Source organism: Choloepus didactylus, chromosome 7, assembly GCF_015220235.1.
Source record: "Choloepus didactylus isolate mChoDid1 chromosome 7, mChoDid1.pri, whole genome shotgun sequence".
NCBI lineage: Eukaryota > Metazoa > Chordata > Mammalia > Pilosa > Megalonychidae > Choloepus > Choloepus didactylus.
In genome coordinates this window covers 26,375,475-26,398,115 of record NC_051313.1, presented here as the reverse complement: position 1 = coordinate 26,398,115, position 22,641 = coordinate 26,375,475, and the positions used below count along the sequence as shown (strand labels likewise).

At 39.0% G+C, this 22,641-nt stretch overlaps 1 protein-coding gene across 1 annotated transcript; it reads right to left on the bottom strand.

Annotated features, from left to right (window-relative positions):
• Positions 1 to 15,623: 15,623 nt before the first annotated feature.
• On the bottom strand, positions 15,624 to 16,315 carry LOC119539989 (non-histone chromosomal protein HMG-14-like). Its single transcript, XM_037843933.1, has one exon. It carries the CDS (start codon positions 16,226 to 16,228, stop codon positions 15,926 to 15,928), a length of 303 nt encoding a protein of 100 aa, XP_037699861.1. The 5' UTR covers positions 16,229 to 16,315; the 3' UTR covers positions 15,624 to 15,925.
• Positions 16,316 to 22,641: the final 6,326 nt, after the last annotated feature.

Below are 22,641 nucleotides of genomic sequence, written 5' to 3'. Positions count from 1 at the left end.
AGAATGCTCTTTTTATTTAATGGATTCTGCTTAGAGTTACAGAATTTTTAGAGATGAAGGGATCTTTAGAAATATTCTAATCATTTCAATTTCCTTTTGTTAGACTGTTTATTGAAACATAGTACACACACAGAAAAGCACACAGGAAATAAATGTTCAACTCCTGGAATTTTTACAGAGTGAACACATCTTCACCACCACCCAAATCACAATATAAATTGTTTCCAGGACCCCAGAAGCTTCTCTTGTGTTCATGCCCCTCAGTCATTATTCAACCCAAAGGAAACCATTGTTCTGACTTCCATTAAAGGGATTTTACAAAATATTTTACTTTCCCAAATCTAACACTTGAAGGAAATGTTTAATTGTTAAACAAATATTCACTAAGCACCTGCAATGGACCAGACAATGGGAATTTAATAAACAACAGCATATAATCTTTGCCCTCTAAGAGAGGGATTGGAATGGTCTCTGGTGTGACAACTCAATCTGCCATTGCTGTGTAAAAGCAGCCTCATAAATGAGTGAGTGTGGCTGACTTTATTTATGGACACAGAAATTTGAGTTAGTTTTCACATCATGAAATATTCTTCTTTTGAGTTTTTTTTCCCCCAACCATTTAAAAATGTAAAAACCATTCTTAGCTCACTGGGCTGTACAAAAACAGGCAATGGGCCAGATTTGGACCACAGGCTGTAGGTTGCCAACCCTTGCTCTAAGAGTTCAAAATCTACGATGCTCCTCAGACTGAATGACTTCAACTGTCTTGATTCTTTCTTCTGCTAGCTCCAATAGCTATTGAAGGGTAATTTTAAATTTCTGTTACTGCAGTTTTCAGCTCTGTTTAGGTTCCTATTCATAATTTCCATCTCTATATTGATATTGTCTTTGTGTTCATCTGTTGTTTTCCTGATTTCCTTTAGTCCTTTGTCCAAGTTTTCTTTTATCTCTTTGAGCATATTTAGGACCAGATCTGTTCCTCTTCATTGACGGTTTCTACTGTTTTAATCTTCTCCTTGGCCTGAGCCATTACTTCCTATTTCTTTATATATTTTGTGATCTTTTGCTGAAACATGGACATTTTGATATTTTAATATGTTATTGTTGGAATGTACACTCTGTGGTGTTGTTCCTTAAGCTTATATCCAGTTACTATTATGACAGAGCCTTCCTTGATTGCTAAGAACTAACAACAACAACAAAAAAAAAAAAAAAAAAAAAAAAGAAGAAGAAAAAATGATAAAACCCTTCCCAGTTTTTGCACATTGACCTGTTGGAGTTATAAGCAGTTGAGAGAATAACTCCAGGCTAAAGCATGCTCCTTTCTGTGCATGCAGCTTATCTTGGACACATGCACGTGGCCCTAGAAATCCCCCCTTTTACACAATTCCAATTCCAAATGTCCTCCTTTCCCTAGGAAACAGTTTCCTCTCAGTCCTGTCACTGCACTCTATGTCCTATAGCCAACAATCCCCTGCCCCAGGCAGCATGACTTGACTGTTCTGTAGGAGAGCTCTCTGAGCTGCCTTCTACACAAAGGGCAAACTCTGGGGCAATGAGTCCCTCAGGTCACCACCAGAGAGATTGGGCCAGGCATACATGCTCTTAGTATGTGCATGAGGTTACTCTGCTCCTTTTGGAACCAGGACTGGAGATCCACACTGGCTACATGGGGCAGCTCCACACCCAGCCAGTGAGGGGTAAGGGAGGGGCAAGTCATGGTGCCAGGAGATCCTACCACTTTTTAAAAATTGTTAATGCAATTTTATTGAGATATATTCACACACCATATAATCCATCAGAAGTATACAACCAGTGGCTCACACTATCATCATATAGTTGTGCATTCATTGCCATAATCAACCTTAGAACATTTTCATTACTCTAAAATAAAAAGTAAAGATAAAAATAAAAAGAACACCCCAAACACCCCATACCTCTTATCTCTCCCTATTATTTACATATTTTTTTGTTTTACTTTATTACTCTTTTGCCCATACACTGGATAAAGGGAGCGTCAGTCACAAGGTTTTTGCAATCACATGGTCACACCTTAAGAGCGATATAGTTATACAATCATCATCAAGAATCAAGACTATGGCATTACAGTTCAACAGTTTCAGGTATTTCCTTCTAGCTATTCTAATACCCTAGACACTAAAAAGGAATATCTATATAATACATAAGAATAACCTAAAGAATGACCTCGTGACTCTATTTGAAATCTTTTAGCCACTGAAACTTGATTTTGTTTCATTTCTTTTCCCCCTTTTGATCAAGAAGGTTTTCTCAATCCATGATGCCAGGGTCAGGCTCATCCCTGGGACTCATGTCTTGTGTTGCCACGGCAACTTACACCCCTGGGAGTCATGTCCCACTTAGGGGAGAGGGCAGTGAGTTTACGGCTGAGAGAGAGATCCTACCACTTTTTTTAAAAAAATTCAGTTTTATTGAGATATATTCACATACCATACAATCACCCACAGTGTACAATTAACTGTTCACAGTACCAACATATAGTGCATTCATCATTCCAATCAATTTTTGAACATTTTCCATATGCCAAAAAGAATAAAAATAAGAATAAAAATAAAAGTAAAAAAAAACACCCGAAGCATTCCTTTCCCCCATCCTACCCTATTTTTCATTTAGTTTTTGTCCCCTTTTCCTACTCATCTGTCCATACACTTGACAAAGGGAGTGTTAGCCACCAGGTTTTCACAATCACACAGTCACACCATGTCAGCTACATAGTTACACAATCGTCTTCAAGAATCAAGGCTACTGGGTTGCATTTCCACAGTTCCAGGTATTTCCTTCTAGCTATTCCAATACACTAAAACCTAAAAAGGGATATCTATATAGCACGTAAGAATGCCCTCCAGAGTGACCTCTCTGCCACTTTTAAGTAGCCTTTTTCTTGATTCAGCACTTTCTCTGTTACTGCAGTTATTTAAGTGTTTTCTGGAGCTTTGTGAAAGATGTTTCTGCCAAGTTCTGGTGGTTGTTGGAGCCCTGAAGCACCTCACTCCACTGTCTTGAACAGGGTGACCTGATATTCTTTTTTTTTTTTTTTTTAATCTTCATTTTATTGAGATATATTCACATACCACGCAGTCATACAAAACAAATGGTACTTTTGATTGTTTACAGTACCATTACATAGTTGTACATTCATCACCTAAATCAATCCCTGGCACCTTCATTAGCACACACACAAAAATAACAAGAATAATAATTAGAGTGAAAAAGAGCAATTGAAGTAAAAAAGAACACTGGGTACCTTTGTCTGTTTGTTTCCTTCCCCTATTTTTCTACTCATCCATCCATAAACTAGACAAAGTGGAGTGTGGTCCTTATGGCTTTCCCAATCCCATTGTCACCCCTCATAAGCTACATTTTTATACAACCATCTTCGAGATTCATGGGTTCTGGGTTGTAGTTTGATAGTTTCAGGTATCCACCACCAGCTACCCCAATTCTTTGGAACCTAAAAAGGGTTGTCTAAAGTGTGTGTAAGAGTGCCCACCAGAGTGACCTCTCGGCTTCTTTTGGAATCTCTCTGCCACTGAAGCTTATTTCATTTCCTTTCACATCCCCCTTTTGGTCAAGAAGATGTTCTCCATCCCACGATGCCGGGTCTACATTCTTCCCCGGGAGTCATATTCCACGTTGCCAGGGAGATTCACTCCCCTGGGTGTCTGATCCCACGTAGGGGGGAGGGCAGTGATTTCACCTTTCAAGTTGGCTTAGCCAGAGAGAGAGGGCCACATCTGAGCAACAAAGAGGCATTCGGGAGGAGGCTCTTAGGCACAACCATAGGGAGGCCTAGCCTCTCCTTTGCAGCAACCGTCTTACCAAGGGTAAAACTTATGGTAGAGGGCTCAACCCATCAAACCACCAGTCCCCTATGTCTGTGGTCATGTTAGCAACCATGGAGGTGGGGTAGGCGAATACCCCTGCATTCTCCACAGGCTCCTCAAGGGGGCACTACATCTTTTTTTTTTCCTTGTTTTTCTTTTTCTTTTTTTTTTTTTTAACTTTCCCTTCTTTTTTAAATCAACTGTATGAAAAAAAAGTTAAAAAGAAAACAAACATACAATAAAAGAACATTTCAAAGAGACCATGACAAGGGAGTAAGAAAAAGACAACTAACCTAAGATAACTGCTTAACTTCCAACATGTTCCTACTTTACCCAAAGAAAGTTACATAATATAGCAACATTTCTGTGAACTTGTTCCTACTATATCCATCAGAAATTAACAGACCATAGTCATTCCTGGGCATCCCCAGAACGTTAAATAGCTTATCTGTTCTTCTTGGATTATTGTTCCCCCTTCCTTAATTGCTCTCTATTGCTAGTTCCCCTACATTCTACATTATAAACCATTTGTTTTACATTTTTCAAAGTTCACATTAGTGGTAGCATATAATATTTCTCTTTTTGTGCCTGGCTTATTTCACTCAGCATAATGTCTTCAAGGTTCATCCATGTTGTCATATGTTTCACGAGATCGTTCCTTCTTACTGCCGCGTAGTATTCCATCGTGTGTATATACCACATTTTATTTATCCACTCATCTGTTGAAGGACATTTGGGTTGTTTCCATCTCTTGGCAATTGTGAATAATGCTGCTATGAACATTGGCGTGCAGATATCTGTTCGTGTCACTGCTTTCCGATCTTCCGGGTATATACCGAGAAGTGCAATTGGTGAATCGAATGGTAACTCTATATCTAGTTTTCTAAGGAACTGCCAGACTGACTTCCAGAGTGGCTGAACCATTATACAGTCCCACCAACAATGAATAAGAGTTCCAATTTCTCCACATCCCCTCCAGCATTTGTAGTTTCCTGTTTGTTTAATGGCAGCCATTCTAACCGGTGTTAGATGGTATCTCATTGTGGTCTTAATTTGCATCTCTCTAATAGCTAGTGAAGCTGAACATTTTTTCATGTGTTTCTTGGCCATTTGTATTTCCTCTTCAGAGAACTGTCTTTTCATATCTTTTGCCCATTTTATAATTGGGCTGTCTGTACTATTGTCATTGAGTTGTAGGATTTCTTTATATATGCAAGATATCAGTCTTTTGTCAGATACATGGTTTCCAAAAATTTTTTCCCATTGAGTTGGCTGCCTCTTTACCTTTTTGAGAAATTCCTTTGAGGTGCAGAAACTTCTAAGTTTGAGGAGTTCCCATTTATCTGTTTTCTCTTTTGTTGCTTGTGCTTTGGGTGTAAAGTCTAGGAAGTGGCCGCCTAATACAAGGTCTTGAAGATGTTTTCCTACATTATCTTCTAGGAGTTTTATGGTACTTTCTTTTATATTGAGATCTTTGGTCCATTTTGAGTTAATTTTTGTGTAGGGGGTGAGGTAGGGGTCCTCTTTCATTCTTTTGGATATGGATATCCAACTCTCCCAGCCCCATTTGTTGAAAAGACCGTTATGGCTCAGTTCAGTGACTTTGGGGGCCTTATCAAAGATCAGTCGGCCATAGATCTGAGGGTCTATCTCTGAATTCTCAATTCGATTCCATTGATTTATATGTCTATCTTTGTGCCAGTACCATGCTGTTTTGGCAACTGTGGCTTTATAATAAGCTTCAAAGTCAGGGAGTGTAAGTCCTCCCACTTCGTTTTTCTTTTTTAGAGTGTCTTTAGCAATTCGAGGCATCTTCCCTTTCCAAATAAATTTGATAACTAGCTTTTCCAAGTCTGCAAAGTAGGTTGTTGGAATTTTGATTGGGATTGCATTGAATCTGTAGATGAGTTTGGGTAGAATTGACATCTTAATGACATTTAGCCTTCCTATCCATGAACATGGAATATTTTTCCATCTTTTAAGGTCCCCTTCTATTTCTTTTAGTAGAGTTATGTAGTTTTCTTTGTATAGGTCTTTTACATCTTTGGTTAAGTTTATTCCTAGGTACTTGATTTTTTTAGTTGCTATTGAAAATGGTATCTTTTTCTTGAGTGTCTCTTCAGTTTGTTCATTTCTAGCATATAGAAACATTACTGACTTATGTGCATTAACCTTGTATCCCGCTACTTTGCTAAATTTGTTTATTAGCTCTAGTAGCTGTATCGTCGATTTCTCAGGGTTTTCTAGATATAAGATCATATCATCTGGAAACAACGACAGTTTTACTTCTTCTTTTCCAATTTGGATGCCTTTTATTTCTTTGTCTTGCCGGATTGCCCTGGCTAGCACTTCCAGCACAATGTTGAATAACAGTGGTGACAGCGGGCATCCTTGTCTTGTTCCTGATCTTAGAGGGAAGGCTTTCAGTCTTCAGTCTCTCACCATTGAGTACTATGCTGGCTGTGGGTTTTTCATATATGCTCTTTATCATGTTGAGGAAGTTTCCTTCAATTCCTACCTTTTGAAGTGTTTTTATCAAAATGGATGTTGGATTTTGTCAAATGCTTTTTCAGCATCTATTGAGATGATCAATTGATTTTTCCCTTTTGACTTGTTAATGTGTTGTAATACATTGATTGATTTTCTTATGTTGAACCATCCTTGCATGCCTGGAATGAACCCCACTTGGTCATGGTGTATGATTTTTTTAATGTGTCTTTGGATTCGATTTGCAAGTATTTTGTTGAGGATTTTTGCATCTATATTCATTAGGGAGATTGGCCGGTAGTTTTCCTTTTTTGTAGCATCTTTGCCTGGTTTGGGTGTTAGATTGATGTTAGCTTCATAAAATGAGTTAGGTAGTGTTCCATTTTCTTCAATGTTTTGAAAGAGTTTGAGTAAGATTGGTGTCAGTTCTTTCTGGAAAGTTTGGTAGAATTCCCCTGTGAAGCCATCTGGCCCTGGGCATTTATTTGTGGGAAGATTTTTGATGACTGATTGGATCTCTTTGCTTGTGATGGGTTGGTTGAGGTCTTCTATTTCTTCTCTGGTCAGTCTAGGTTGTTCATATGTTTCCAGGAAATTGTCCATTTCTTCTACATTATCCAGTTTGTTGCCATACAGTTGTTCATAATATCCTCTTATAATTTTTTTAATTTCTTCAGGATCTGCAGTTATGTCACCTTTTTCATTCATTATTTTGTTTATATGGGTCTTCTCTCTTTTTGATTTTGTCAGTCTAGCTAGGGGCTTGTCAATCTTGTTGATCCTCTCAAAGAACAAACTTTTGGTGATATTTATACTCTCTATTGTTTTTTTGTTCTCTATGTCATTTATTTCTGCTTTAATCCTTGTTATTTCTTTTCTTCTACGTGGTTTAGGATTGGTTTGCTGTTCATTTTCTAGCTTCTTCAGTTGATCCATTAGTTCTTTGATTTTGGCTCTTTCTTCCTTTTTAATATATGCGTTTAGTGCTATAAATTTCCCCCTTAGCACTGCTTTTGCTGCATCCCATAGGTTTTGGTATGTTGTGTTCTCATTTTCATTTGTCTCTATATATTTAGCAATTTCTCTTGCTATTTCTTCTTTAACCCACTGATTGTTTAGGAGTGTGTTGTTTAACCTCCAGGTATTTGTGAATTTTCTAAGTCTCTGATGGTTATTGACTTCTAATTATATTCCATTGTGGTCAGAGAATGTGCTTTGAATAATTTCAATCTTTTTAAATTTATTGAGGCTTGTTTTATGTCCCAGCATATGATCTATTCTGGAGAAAGTTCCGTGAGCACTAGAAAAGTATGTGTATCCTGGTGATTTGGGGTGTAATGTCCTGTATATGTCTGTTAAATCTAATTCATTTATCAGATTGTTTAGGTTTTCAATTTCGTTATTGGTCTTCTGTCTGGTTGATCTATCTATAGGAGAGAGTGATGTGTTGAAGTCTCCCACAATTATTGTGGAAACATCAATTGCTTCCTTTAGTTTTGCCAGTGTTTCTCTCATGTATTTTGTGGCACCTTGATTGGGTGCATAGACATTTACAATTGTTATTTCTTCTTGCTGAATTGCCCCTTTTATTAGTGTGTAGTGGCCTTCTTTGTCTCTCAAAACATCCCTGCATTTGAAGTCTATTTTATCTGAGATTAATATTGCTACTCCTGCTTTCTTTTTGCTGTAGCTTGCATGAAATATTTTTTTCCATCCTTTCACTTTCAGTTTCTTTGTGTCCCTGTGTCTAAGATGAGTCTCTTTTATGCAACATATTGATGGTTCATTTTTTTTGATCCATTCTGCCAATCTATATCTTTTAATTGGGGAGTTTAATCCATTTACATTCAACGTTATAACCGTGAAGGCATTTCGTGAATCAGCCATCTTATCCTTTGGTTTATGTTTGTCATATTTTTCCCTCTCTCTATTAATATCCTTTATTGTACCCATACCGAATCTCTTTAGTACTGAACCTTTCTCCAAGTCTCTCTGTCCTTTCTTTGTTTCTCTGTCTGTAGGGCTCCCTTGAGTATCTCCAGTAGGGCAGGTCTCTTGTTAGCAAATTCTCTCAGCATTTGTTTGTCTGTGAAAAATTTAAGCTCTCCCTCAAATTTGAAGGAGAGCTTTGCTGGATAAAGTATTCTTGGCTGGAAATTTTTCTCACTCAGAATTTTAAATATATCGTGCCACTGCCTTCTCGCCTCCATGGTGGCTGCTGAGTAGTCACTACTTAGTCTTATGCTGTTTCCTTTGTATGTGGTGAATTGCTTTTCTCTTGCTGCTTTCAGAACTTGCTCCTTCTCTTCCATGTTTGACAGTGTGATCAGTATATGTCTCGGGGTGGGTTTATTTGGATTTATTCTATTTGGAGTTCACTGAGCATTTATGATTTGTGTATTTATGTTGTTTAGAAGATTTGGGAAGTTTTCCCCAACAATTTCTTTGAATACTCTTCCTAGACCTTTACCCTTTTCTTCCCCTTCTGGAACACCAATGAGTCTTATATTCGGACGTTTCGTATTATCTATCATATCCCTGAGGTCCATTTCGATTTTTTCAATTTTTTTCCCCATTCTTTCTTTTATGCTTTCATTTTCCATTCTGTCATCTTCCAGGTCACTGATTCATTGTTCAACTTCCTCTAGTCTTGTACTATGAGTGTCCAGAATCTTTTTAATTTGGTCAACAGTTTCTTTAATTTCCATAAGATCATCCATTTTTTTATTTAGTCTTGCAATGTCTTCTTTATGCTCTTCTAGGGTCTTCTTGATTTCCTTTGTCTCCCATACTATGGTCTCATTGTTCATCTTTAGTTCTTTGAGTAGCTGCTCTAGGTGCTGTGTCTCTTCTAATCTTTTGATTTGGGTGCTTGGACTTGGGTTATCCATATCGTCTGGTTTTTTCATATGCTTTATAGTTTTCTGTTGTTTTTGGCCTCCTGGCATTTGCTGAACTTGATAGGGTTCTTTTAGGATTTCTAGACCAATTGAAGTCCTTATCTCTAATTTATCAGATCTACAGCTTCGTGGAGTACACTTTCTCTAACTAACCAGCAGGTGGCGTCCACGAGCCACCTGTTCTCCAGAAGCCAGTTCTCCCCTGCTTAGCCTTTTTGGTGAGTGGGGGAGTGAGTCTTGTGGGGTCCAATTGGTGTACCAAGCTTGCGTGTGTAGTTGGTGTTGCCTGCCCTGTATATGGGGCGTGTTTCTGGGCAGTCAGGGAGGGGGGGTGGCCCTAACAATCAAATCTCCCTGGTGATCCTAGAGTTTTAAAGCTGCTGCAATAGTCTAATCCTTCAGTTCAGTCCTGCCACAGTTTGTCTCTGCCACTGACCCACAAGTCCTTGGTATTGGCGTATGGCTCCTGAGACTTGCAAGTGGGCCCCTCTTCCAGGCTGTGCACCCCGGGTCCTCTGTTGAGGGATGACTGTGCTATGTCACAGGTGAGTGCCGTCCCCCCAGAGCAGTTCTGGGCTGCTGGGCTGTGTAGGGAGGCTCCCAGTCTGCTGAAATGATGGCTGAATGGGGCTTTGTTAATTCACACTGCTCCACCTTCCCAACTCTGGGACAATCAGTTAAGGTTGCAGGGAAGGCTAATGTCCACGCCCAGTTTTGTGATATGTGCCTGTTATTTGAAGCACTTCCGTCACACTGGGTTATCTGGGGCAGCTCTGGGCTATGGGGCTGGCGATGGGCAGGAGTGTTTCCTGTCCACCAGGATGATGGCTATGAGCGGACACCCCCCCTTTTCTTGGGAAGTTGTGGTGTTTAGTGAATTTTCTCAGCCACTGGATTATTGCCTTTTGTCTCAGAGCTCTCTTAGTTTTGCTCTTGACTTGACCTGCCCAAATTGCAAGTCTTTGAAGCTTTCTGTATTGGGCTTCTTAGAGTAATTGTTTTAGAAAAAGAAAAAAGGATTAAAAAAAAAAAAAAGGGCCCTCCTCAGAGATCTAATGTGTTATTGAAATACTAAGAGACAAAGCAACCAGGGCCATTAAGGAAAGGTCCACAGGGCAGAGAGATCAGCTTTTCTTCGGGATTTGCATATGCACCTCAGGGCCTGAGCTCTGCCCTTCCCCTTTCTATGTTCACCAGAACTCCAAAAATCCTCCGCTTTTATTTTGAAGTTTTTCGTGTTGTTTTTTCTCTATGCCTGTCTCCTCTCTGCTGGGCTGGCTGCTCTCAGATTCTCTGGTGTCTGGTCTCAGTCTATCTATGGTTGGAGTTTGGATCAGTAGAATGAGTTTCCGATAAGGGCTGCCACTGCAGTTCTCCCTTCTCCTTCCCGGAGCTGACAGCCCCTCCTCCCACGGGACTGAGCCTGGCAGGGAGGGGCGCGGGTCCCCTGGCCGCAAAACTTACAGATTTCACTGATCTCAGCAGTTCGACGTTTTCATGAGTGTTGTATGAAGTATGCCCAAAGTCAGATTGCTCTGTGGTGTCCAGTCCACACAGTTCCTGGCTTTCTACCTACTTTCCTGGAGGAGTAACTAAAACATACAGCTCACCAGTCCGCCATCTTGCCCCGCCTCCTGATATTCTTTTTAATACCTTCTCTCCATGCTTGCAATGAACTGTTGCTTTTTCTTCACTCATCACGCAGTTTCCCATCTTCTAAAGATTTCTTCTGACTGCTGTGCCTTTTATCATAAAAGTATCTTAATATTTCTGACTATATATCATATTCATCCATCAAGACTGAAGTCAGGCATCAATTCCGAGAAGTCTTACCTAAATGCAGGCTGGGCCAAATGCCTTTTCAGTCAGCTTTCCTGACACTCTGTTCATACTTTATTGGTATACTTACTATATTGTGTTGAAATTACTGATTTTTGGTCTGCTTCTTCAACGAGATTATAGGCTCTTCAAGGAACAATGCCATGCCTTTTTGCTAATTAGCATGTCCCTGATACTTAGAATCCTTAGTACCCATTAAATGTTTGCTGATCCTTTATATGTGCGATAAACTTATTGAGTTTGGAATTGAGTCAGGAATCCAAGTTATTGCAGGCCTGGTTTATGACTTTCTGATGATCTGACTGGATACAGGAGCCTACCATAATAAATCATTAATGTGTCCCCTTAGGAGAGGCCTCCTGAATATCAAATGTCTCCATTTATCACAGGGCCCATTCTGCAGACAGCATAAAATGGAGATCATTAGCAAGAATCTAAGTGCACATGTGGATTCCTGTCTGGTTCCTCATTCTCCAGTGATGCTCGACCCCTCCTCTAGTTGACGTGATTGTTTCTCCTTCTTGGACTCTTTCTATAGCTGTGCCACCTCCTATATTGCTTTCCCAGGATTGGTATGGCTTTCTTCATTGGACCATTTCAGCTTCATGAACAAAGTCTGTGTCTAAACTTTTCTGCTGAAACACCGAACCTGTTTATTTCTCCAGAAGACAGCAGACAGGATTCCCCACCCCCATCGCCACTGGTACTCATTTATCTTCAGGGGTTTCTTCACCAAGTGCCAGCAGTGCTGGTGTGTTGGGGGCTCATAACGGGGTAAAAGTATAAACTCTCCATCAGCGTTCTTTCCCATGAATTTCATATCCAGTTTCAAAACATCTTTCGACATCTTTCTTTGTTAGAAAGTTGGTGTGGTGTTTTCATAATCTTCTTCTGCATTCCTTGTTTGTATCTGAAATAAAATTGATCTCTATCCTTGGACATGGAGCTCAAGTTTCCTTATCATTTCCATTTACCTTCAGAAAAGCACTGGAGGTAAACAGATCAGTGTCCAGGAGAAGAATAAGTGACTTTTTAACACCATACTTGTGCAGAAAAACATTTGAATGTTGCAGAGAAGCTATAAAAGCTTGGTGTACTCCTTCTTTAATCTCACAAGAGAAAATACGTATTCTGAAAATTTTGGGGAAAAGTAAGAATTCTCTGTAAATATAAAATAGCCACTTTTCTGTAGTCCCATAATGTTCATGTGCATTGAATAACACTTTAGTGACTGGAAAACATGCCTTACCATATTGCTGAGTTGGTCTATGATTTTTAGAGAAATTCTGAAACATTCGGCACACAAAGAGTAACAAGAAGAGGGTACTGACTGGAAAATTTCATGGTTGTCATTGCCTGTAAAGCCTCCACTTTATTACACATAAAAAAGAAATCTTCATGCATCTTAAATAGGTTTCTCCTATCCTGACTTAATTCTTCCCTTTCTCACCTGAGAACCACTACTGAGAGATACTCGAACAACTTATTTGTTCTCCAAATATTCTTTATTCTTCTGGTTGTGAAACAGCACAACTTTTCAATCTCCCTTCTTCTCCTCCTGGTTTAGTACTACTCAGCTTTTAAGACTCTTCCCAGATTTTTTTTTCTTCTTGTAAGTGTTTTCTAAACATGAGCTAGCTGCACTAGTTTCTCCATGATTAAACACTTAACATACTGTCCTCTAATTATCTGTTTTCTTATTTCTTTCTCATACCATGTTGGGAACTGTTTAAGGGCTAGGCATTTATCCTATTAATAATCTTTGTAGCTTTAGCACCCAGCATTATGCTTGGTGCAAAGAAGCTTAATAAATGTTTGTTAAATGAAAAGAGGCAAAGAGACAGATCTGAGTTTAAATCCTGTCTGCTCGACATGCCAGCTCTAGGATGCAGGGTTGCCTAGCTTCTCTGCAGCCCTATGATGCAAAGTTACTTACATTTTCTGTCTTTCAGTTTCTCAACTCTAAAATTAGGAGGGTGCCTCCACAAATGCTTGTTATGAGGTCCAAGTGAGAGGTCACATGTAGAACACTTGTGTGACTACCAGGTAAAGAGCATGCAGAAAATGGTAGCCAAAAGATACATATTATCCTTAAATTGCAGATAATAATCAGCTAAGGTTAAATAGGAAAAATAAAGAAGTCTGCTTGCTTTCTAATAGTTTAATCACTATATTATGAGATGGAGAGCTGAGTCATTACAAATGTAATGATCTTTCAGCAAGTCAGTTTTCTATCACTTTTTTTCTTTCACCATCAGCCAAGTCCATATAACAAATATTTACGATCCTAAAGAAAGACGAATTAGATAGGGACTACAAGACTCTGGCCAAATTGGACATCTAGAGAGAAATTTTTGGCTAGATTACTGGCCAACTGTAGTTGCTATTGATATTTCCAGATTATAGTATTTATTGTACATGTTGAATGTAGCTGCAGCACGTCAAAAGTGACACACTGATTTGGGTCCTCCAGTTCAACCACATTCTTCTTCTTTCTCCTCATTATCATCATCAATCATCCTCATTATCAATGCCATTATCATACTTGTCATGATACTTTATGGTTTCTAAAGCCCTTCCCATGTATCTTGGGGTCCTAACAACAGTCAGTTAAACATAAACTGTGACTTTAAAAAATCAAGTATAGGGCTTGTGAAAATGATGTGATGATCAACCACTTTAAATTGGAAGTTTCTTCTATTTCTTGAAGAATCATGAAGTTTGAATTAGCAGTTGTTTTGATTTTCTGAAAGTATACTTAAGAAATTGAATATAAACTGACTATTAATCTTTTTCTTTCCATCCTTCCCTCTGTCCTCTCCCCTCTTATCTCCTTCTCCCTTCCTCCCTCCCTCCCTTCCTTTGCCAAACAAGCCTGAATATGGGGACAACTTACTTGTTTTTTGTTCTCTTGATTGCAAAGTTTATGATATATTTGGAATATGCTTATTTTCATAAAAATATTTAGTTTATCATGATGTGATTAATCCTTTAATAAACCTAAAGAAACAAAGAAAATTAGCAGATCATTAAGTATTGAGGAAATGAAAAATGTCTTTATCTATAATTTATAATTTTTACATGTGTTTTATAAATAATATATTTATTAATTCATTCATCATTTAAGGCAAGAAAGGTTCTTTTTTTTTTTTGTAAATCCCAATCCTGTTTTTGTCCAATATTTCTCTATTCCATACCTGCACCTTGCAGACTTACTCTCATGTTGAATTCATGGCCACAAATCTCAACAAAACCTAGAAATCCTTTGGTTTTTCCAATCCTTTCAATCACAATTTCCCATCTTCTCTCCTTTCAAATATCCTTTTATTGCTTAAATTTCAGTTTTCCTTCTTTGCTTCCTTTGTATTTTATATGATCTGCTTTGTAAATTGATACTTTCACTTGCTTATATATGTATGTATACATGAACATTTTTCTTTGTCCTTGAATATAATTTCATGTCATTAATTTTTTTTTTTTTTTCTGTTCACACATTTATTCAATTTCCTTAGTTTCTTCCATTGCTATCTCTAAATTGAAAGTGATAAAACACTTATCTGGATACTGTTTCTGAGTTAACATTGCTCTTAATTTATATATATTTTTATTTTTTTTTTATTAAATTCAGTTTTATTGAAATACATTCACACACCATACAATCATCCATGATATACAATCCACTGTCCACAGTATGATAACATAGTTATGCGTTCATCACCACAATCTATCTCTGAACATTTTCCTTACATCAGAAAGAACCAGAACAAGAATAAAAAATAAAAGTGAAAAAAGAACACCCAAATCATCCCCCCATCCCACCCCATTTGTCCTTTAGTTTTTATCCCCATTCCTCCACTCATCCATACACTAGATAAAGGGGGTGTGATCCACAAGGTCTTCACAATCACACTGTCACCCCTTGTAATCTACATTATTATATAATTGTCTTCAGGAGTCCGGACTGCTGGGTTGGAGTTTGGTAGTTTCAGGTATTTACTTCTTTTTTTTTTTTTTTTTCTTTCATAATTGAGATTTTATTGGTTGTTCTGAAGATCAGCACACAGACATTATGAACAATCTGTACACAATTAATGTATGTACCGAAAATCTAAAAAGCCATAGAGTTGTAATTCTTGTCTAAAGTTATTCCAGTGACTTTCCAGCTTAAAATTTGGAGGCAAGTTTTCCCTAAGAAGATATCAAGTACCAATATCTTCAAATGTTGATAAGCTGTTACATCGTTAAGTCCCACTAATTCACAATTTAATATCATACACACTAAATACTCACATTTCCAATCTTTCACAGCATATAACAAAGTTATTAGGAAAACTGGACGACCACAACCAAAGATGTTACAGAGCACACACAGTTCTGACAGGGAGAGCCAAGATCAGGGAGCAGTTTTAAGAAACAATTCTACTAAAAACATTGGAATAGAAGTAATTTAAAATGTTCAAGACATATTAAATGCAAGACTGTGACTCCAAATCATCATTTAGTATGCGTTGTATTACAGGGTATAAAAACTGCCACCCCCCCACCCTATGGAATGTTAAAGTTGACAACCAAGACAGTCAAAGCCTCCCATAATTCAATATCCCACTATTTTCTGGTTGTAACAAAAAATAAACAACCAGCAAATGATTTCTCCTCTTAAAAAAAGGCATTTACACTTAAAAAATGGGATGAGGTGGGATTTCAATCTCCTTCTTAAAAATGTTTCTTCTAGAGCTACTAAAAAACTTGCATTTACAAAATAGTTGATAAAAATATTCCTCTGGATTGTACAAGAAGGGAGAAACAGGGACCACTGATAAGACATGGTATATGAGATTAATTAAACTTGGCTTCTTTCTCTCCTGCTTCATCAGAGGCTGGACTCTCTTCATTTTTAGTTTCTCCATTTTCTGCAGGTAAATCTTTAGTTTCTTGGTTAGCCATTTCAGCTTGCTTTCCCTTTGCTCCTCTTTTTCCTTTTGGTTGCACTTTTTTGTCTGAAGACTTATCCTTTCCCGCTGCCTTTTTTGGCTTCGCTTCCACTTTCGCAGGAGCAGGCTTAGCTGACAGCCTCGCCGACCTCCTCTCGGGCTCCTCCTTCCCCGCGCCGTCGGCCGAGCTGACCTTCCTCTTCGGCATCCTAGCGGCGGAACGGGCGCTTGCCGGGTGCTGCGGGCCGCGGCGCGCCGAGATCCTCCACGAAGCTGAGCTGCCGGCCTCCGCCGCTCCTTTCGCCGCCCGAGCTGCTGCGACCCGCCTCAGGTATTTACTTCTAGCTAATCCAATATCATGTCATTAATTTTAATGACTGTATATACTCTATGTTTTAGAATTCAAATCTCCTATACTCATCATTTGAGAATTTACGTTACTTTGGGACTGGGTTTAGTAGTGGAAATATAAGATTCAGAATGTTATTTTGGAAGTAGAGTAGACAAAACTTAATGAATTGGATGTGAGAGGTAAGGGAAGGAGAACCTCAGGGATTACCACAAGTTCACCCCAATTTACAATACCATCTTGGATCTTAATGTTACCTTCTATATGGACAGTGCTACTGTCTAAATGGATTAACTGAGTTTTGATGTCTCCAACCTTTGTTGCTGGGTTTCTGCTGCTTGAAATGTCTCTCCATTTTATTCTGTGGGACCTAAATCCTACTCAATTTTAATCCAATTTTAAATGCCACATCCTCCACGAAGCCTGAAGCCTGTCTTGAGGTATTTGCTAGGCAGTTAAATTACTTGTGAATCAGCTTGAGTCTTTTGAGGCTTGATTTTGCATTGGTAAGATGAGTCTTGGGGAGCCTCTCTGCTAGTGGTAGTGTTAGCGCTACTAAAATGTTATGCTTCCAGGCTCTCTGCTGAATGCCCTGTGTTAATCAGTTCTCTTTGCTCTGGGTAGTGGACCTTGAAATATCTCAGCTTGAAAATAGTTTAACTTACAAATGCCCAATTCTTCTCTGCCTCATGGAGTTTCACCTCGTGCATGCCTAACATAGCATTCAGCCCAGCTGCTTCAGCCAACCCAAACTCCTGTCTATCTTTACACCCAGAGAAGGCATCATGCTGTCTGTGGGCCCTCCTCCGAAACATGGTCTAGAAAAGGTTTCTAGGGAAAAAAACACAGTGATTGTAAGTTAACTTCAATTGTCTCCTCTGATGGCCAATTTTTTTGTGTCAACTTGGCTAGGTTATGGTCTCCAGTTGCTTAGTCAAGCAGTCATCAGCCTGATTGTTACTGTGAGGGTATTTCATAGATAGATTTAAATCTTTAGTCAGTTCATTGCATCTGAGGCTGATTACATCTGCAGTCAACAAAGGAGATTGCCTTCAGCAGCGAGAGGAGACTTCTTATCCAATCAAGTCAGGCGTCAGAATTTCTATCTCTATCAGCCAGCTAGCTTTTCTAGGGAATTCAGTGGAGTTTCCAATTTGCTGCTTTTCCTGGGGAAAGTCAATCTCACATTCACTGAGTTTCCAACTTGCAACCTGCCTTATGGAATTCAGACTTGCCGGTTCCCATGGTCACGTGAGCCAGCTCCTATAATAAATCTCTTAATAGTATATATGACCTGTCCGTCTGTTTCTCTGGAGACCCCTGACTAACACAGCTCCCTTCTAAAAGGGATCACAGTCCTGTACTCCCCCCATTGACAAATGTCTGAAGACTATCGTCTCATGTATTTTGTTCCATTTTCTATTTTTTTATGGAGGGAGGGCAAGTCCAGTATCAGTTTCTCTCTCATGGCCAGAAGTGTAAATCCTTATTTAATTTTGAAATGTGTACCATCCATACTGATGTTTGATCTAAATAATGTGTATAAAATAAGCGCTTAGCAAAGAAACAAAAATGTTTTTCTCTATTCTCTCACATTGCGAGGCATTTTATTTTTCAGAGAATATGAGACTTCATGTACTGCTTTATCTATATAATCGCTATTCATCAAACAATATCTGCCTCTGTTCTTTGGTATTTCTTTATTAGTACAACATGGCTTGTTGGCTTAATTATGAAATTTTTACCCTTATGGTCACTGCTTGCTCATGTTCATACATCTAATGATAGCAGAGCCTGGTTCAAAAGTTCACAGACCTTCCAACATGATCCCTCTTTCTTTTTCTCACACTCTTCACTTAACTCCGCTTGTACCTGCTACTGTACATGGTCTTTTCAAGATAGCTGGACCATCTGGTCTTAGGAGAGGCACTTGGAGAGACATTAAGCACTCAGGCTTGGGAAGTAGACATATCTAGGTTTAAGCCCTCACTCTACTCATCACTAGTGGTGCCACTTTGAGAAAGTTTCTTAACTAGACTGAGCCTGGTTTCCCCAACTTCAATATGAGCCTTGTGATATCAGTTGGGTATTTAATCTGAGGACTAATAAACTAATATCTATAAAGTACCAGTACTTTACTTGCCAATTTGTTCAATTGATAGGTTTCAGAGGGTCTGGGAACATAGCATCCTAATGTTTTCTTCTGCGATTTCCTTTATATCACCTTGAAAATTGTCTTTAGGGAAAAACACTCAGTGGAAACTTACTATTAAGGCATTGCTCTACTTCAAAATATACATAACATATGCCTACTTTGATTGTCGGGCATAATTGGTAATCAGTTCTAGTATGCGTTCTAGGAAACATTCTCTTTAAGAAGAATTACAAAAAGTGCGTCACAACATTTTAGATAGGGACATCTCTCTTCACATTTGGCCTAGATTAAGTTGGAGAATGCCAGGGAAATTAAAGTGGAAAGAAACTTACTGTGCCGGTTTGAATGTATTGTGTCCCCCAAATGCCATTATCTTTGTGGTCTTGTGGGACAGAAGTTTTGGTGCTGGTTAGATTTGCTTGGAATGTGCCCCACCCAGCTGTGGGTGGTGACTTTGGTGGGATACTCCCATGGAGGCGTGACCCCACCCATTCAGGGTGGGCCTTGATCAGTTGAGCCATATAAAACATGCTGACTCAAAGAGACCGGATGGAGTGTAGCTGTGAGTGATGTTTTGAAGAAGAGCAAGCTTGCTAGAGAGGAATGTCCTGGGAGAAGCCATTTTGAAACCAGAACTTTGGAGCAGACGCCAGCCACATGCCTTCCCAGCTAACAGAGGTTTTCCGGACGCCATTGGCCATCCTCCAGTGAAGGTACCCGATTACTGATGTGTTACCTTGGACACTTTGTGGCCTTAAGACTGTAACTGTATAGCCAAATAAACCCCCTTTTTATAAAAGCCAATCCATCTCTGGTGTTTTGCATTCCGCAGCATTAGCAAACTAAAACAGATTTTGGTACCAGGAGTGGGGTAGGGAAAAATCTCTTCAAAGACAGAGCCATGGAGGTTGAGGTCTGGAGTCAAGAGGTTTAGGGCTGGGAGAGCGGAGCAGCCCACATGCATGGAAAGAGTGAGTTTGCCCTGGAGGTCGAGGGCGGGCTTTCCACCTCGATACTCTGGAAGAGTTTTGCCACCTCAGGTCCCAAAGAGGTTGGAGCACATTCCCAGGGAATTGGGGAGAGCCTGGCTGCCACCACACTGTTCTGAAGGGGTTGAGCGTGTGCCCCGGAGATGGAAGGGAATCCGGGAGCTTGATAGAAAAGGCCAAAACTGCTTTAAAGAGACTGTTTGTGGAAATATGGACTCTAAAGATACTTCTGATGAGGACTTGAGCAGAAATGATGAATGTGTTGTTGTAAACTGGAAGAAAGGCGATCCTTGTTTTAAAGTGGCAGAGAATTTGGCAAAATTGAGTCCTGGTATCAGATGGAAGGAAGAATTTAAAAGCAACAACCTGGAATACTTAGCTGACGAGATCTCCAGACTACCTGTGGAGGATATATCCTGGCTTCTCCTTGCAGCTTATAGTAAAATGCGAGCAGAGAGAGATAAACTTAGAACTGAACTCTTGGGTTCCAAGAAACCAGAAACTGATGGCTTGGAAAATTACAGGCTTCCAGTGGGTGGAATCCCAGAAGCTACAGCCCAACGTGAGGATGGAACCAAACATGGAACCCAGCTGCCATTTCAGTACAAGCCAAGATTGGAAAAGGAGTTAAGCAGAAAGGATTTGTGGAAAATCCTATTGTCTGATGGCTTTGACCCCTGCATGCTTCATGCAAAGCCAACAGAATTTTTGCGAGATCTTTATAGACAGTGCAGCTGTGAGTGATGTTATTTGAAGAGGAGCAAGCTTGCTAGAGAGGAATGTCCTGGGAGAAGCCATTTTGAAACCAGAACTTTGGAGCAGACGCCAGCCATGTGCCTTCCCAGCTAACAGAGGTTTTCCGGACACTATTTGCCATCCTCCAGTGAAGGTACCCAATTACTGATGTGTTACTTTGGATACTTTATGGCCTTAAGACTGTAACTGTATAGCCAAATAAACCCCCTTTTTATAAAAGCCAATCCATCTCTGGTGTTTTGCATTCCGCAGCATTAGCAAACTAGAACACTTACCTATCCTTTAGTTTTACGACCATCAATGAATGAGATAAACATAAAAATTCCCGAACCTTACATGTAAGGTTTTTTGTATGAGTGCCTGGACTAACGAAGGAATCCCTTATTTATATACATACTGAAAATATGTTGGACATTGTAGATTTTCTTTATGGGAAAAAAAAATATTTGCTTTGAATAGAAGTTTTCCAGAACTTGGACTTTAAGTCAAGTAACAACTAAAAAAATAAAGCAATGATGTGGTAGTGAAGATATTAAAAAAGAGAGAAAATGAATGCAATAGTAAAAATCAGACAAGTGAAAATGAAAATCATCTCAAGGAACAAAAGCAGATACAAAAGACAATAGTTGTTGACTACCCAATATCCTCTCTGCCTTCTTCCTTACCTTGATTTTTGTTTGAGATATCGAATTGCCTACCAAAATTCTACATTTCTACCCTTCCTTCATCTGGGGTGGCCCTATAATATTTCCATCCCATGTGACATAAGCAGAAGTCTGCTGTGGATTGCTGAAAAAATTTTTCTTTTTCTTATTGAAGGGTTGCCATTTCCTCCTAGTTACTTCTTTTTTCTCCTTTTTGCCTGGAACACAGTTCAGAAGTAAGAAGTTGGGGTGACCATGGAGATGACAGTCGCAGTTAAGGACATCAGAGCAAAAAGAGAGAAGGTGACTGATGGCACTGCGGAGCTGCTGCATCTGCCCTGGGAGACGAACTCCTAACTTAAGTAGGAAAAAAATAAACTCAGGTATGATTAATCCACTGTCCTCAGATATCTGTTACCTATCTCTCAAAGTAATCCTAAACTGATTCAGGATATCATTTTATATTGAAAAAATATATACATTTTGCCTGACATTTCATTTCCTCTCTTCTAAACCTCTACTTCTTTTCTGTTAAAAATGACCACAATAATAATAATATTCATTGAGACCTTGCTCTATGGCAAAACTTCAATAAATGTTTTATACATACTATAGTAAAATCAATATTGCAGACAGTATAATATAAACTCATATGTATCAAAAGCACAGACATAGCAAATTTTTTAAAATACAAAGAAAAATTTTAAAGCATAATCATAAAGTAACTTTTAACAGGTCAGTAATAATCAATAAGAAATTAAGCATTGAAATGTAAACTATATATTAAACTTTGTCAAATTAATAAATTTGCACAAATGCTTAACCCTATATACATATATCTCACCTCCTTTTCTATTGCCCAAGGAACAATTAGTGCAAAATCATATGCTTGGCCCTAAAGAAAATGTCAATAATTTTTTTAAAAACCTGAAAATATTCTGGCCAAATTGTCTGAATGAGAATTGCAATTAGGAACATGTTAGATAAAATTCACAACTGCTTGGAAGTGTGAAAAATTTCATCAAGTCTTAACTTCCCCTTACACAAGAAGATAGCCCAGAGCTCTAAACTGGGAGGGAAATTTGGACCAGTTGTTTGAAAGAAGCATGCTGGGAAATTCAGTGGCCAGGGCCAAACTTGGATGGAGATTTCATAGCCCTCCCCAAATAAAACTGCATAGTTTCAAAGGGGCCAAGCAGAAAGGTAAATACATAGTGCAAACCAAAGAAAGGCATCCGGGACAGCAGGGTGGCTGAGTGTGTGGAAAAGAGGTAGAGCCTAGAGAGATTGCCCTGGGTACCCAGTGTAAAGTCAAGGGGCCTTGTCTATGGGTGGTAAGCCCCACAACCAGGGGTCTTCTCTTTTTTTTTTTTTTAATTTTATTTTGAAATAAATTCAAAGTTACAGGAACAGTTGCAAAAACAATAGAAAATCCATACACAGAACTCCAGCATACCCTGACCCCCCTCCCCCAATACCCTGATCCACCAACTTTAACGTCTTGTCACATCACCATTTCTTTCTTTCCCTCCCTCCCTATCAACCATCATCTCTTGCTCTGTCTTCTGAACATATGAGAGCAGGCTGCACAGATCCTTGAACAAACAATATAATTCACATATACATTTCCCATGAGGAAGAACATTCTTTTATGCATTCCCATTAAGCGCAGCTAAGAAGTTCAAGAAATTCAACATTGATACAAAGCTTACATTCTTTATTTCTTTT

Excerpts from the sequence above, each read along its gene's own strand:
- LOC119539989 (XM_037843933.1), bottom strand. The coding sequence starts at position 16,228 with ATGCCGAAGAGGAAGGTCAGCTCGGCCGACGGCGCGGGGAAGGAGGAG.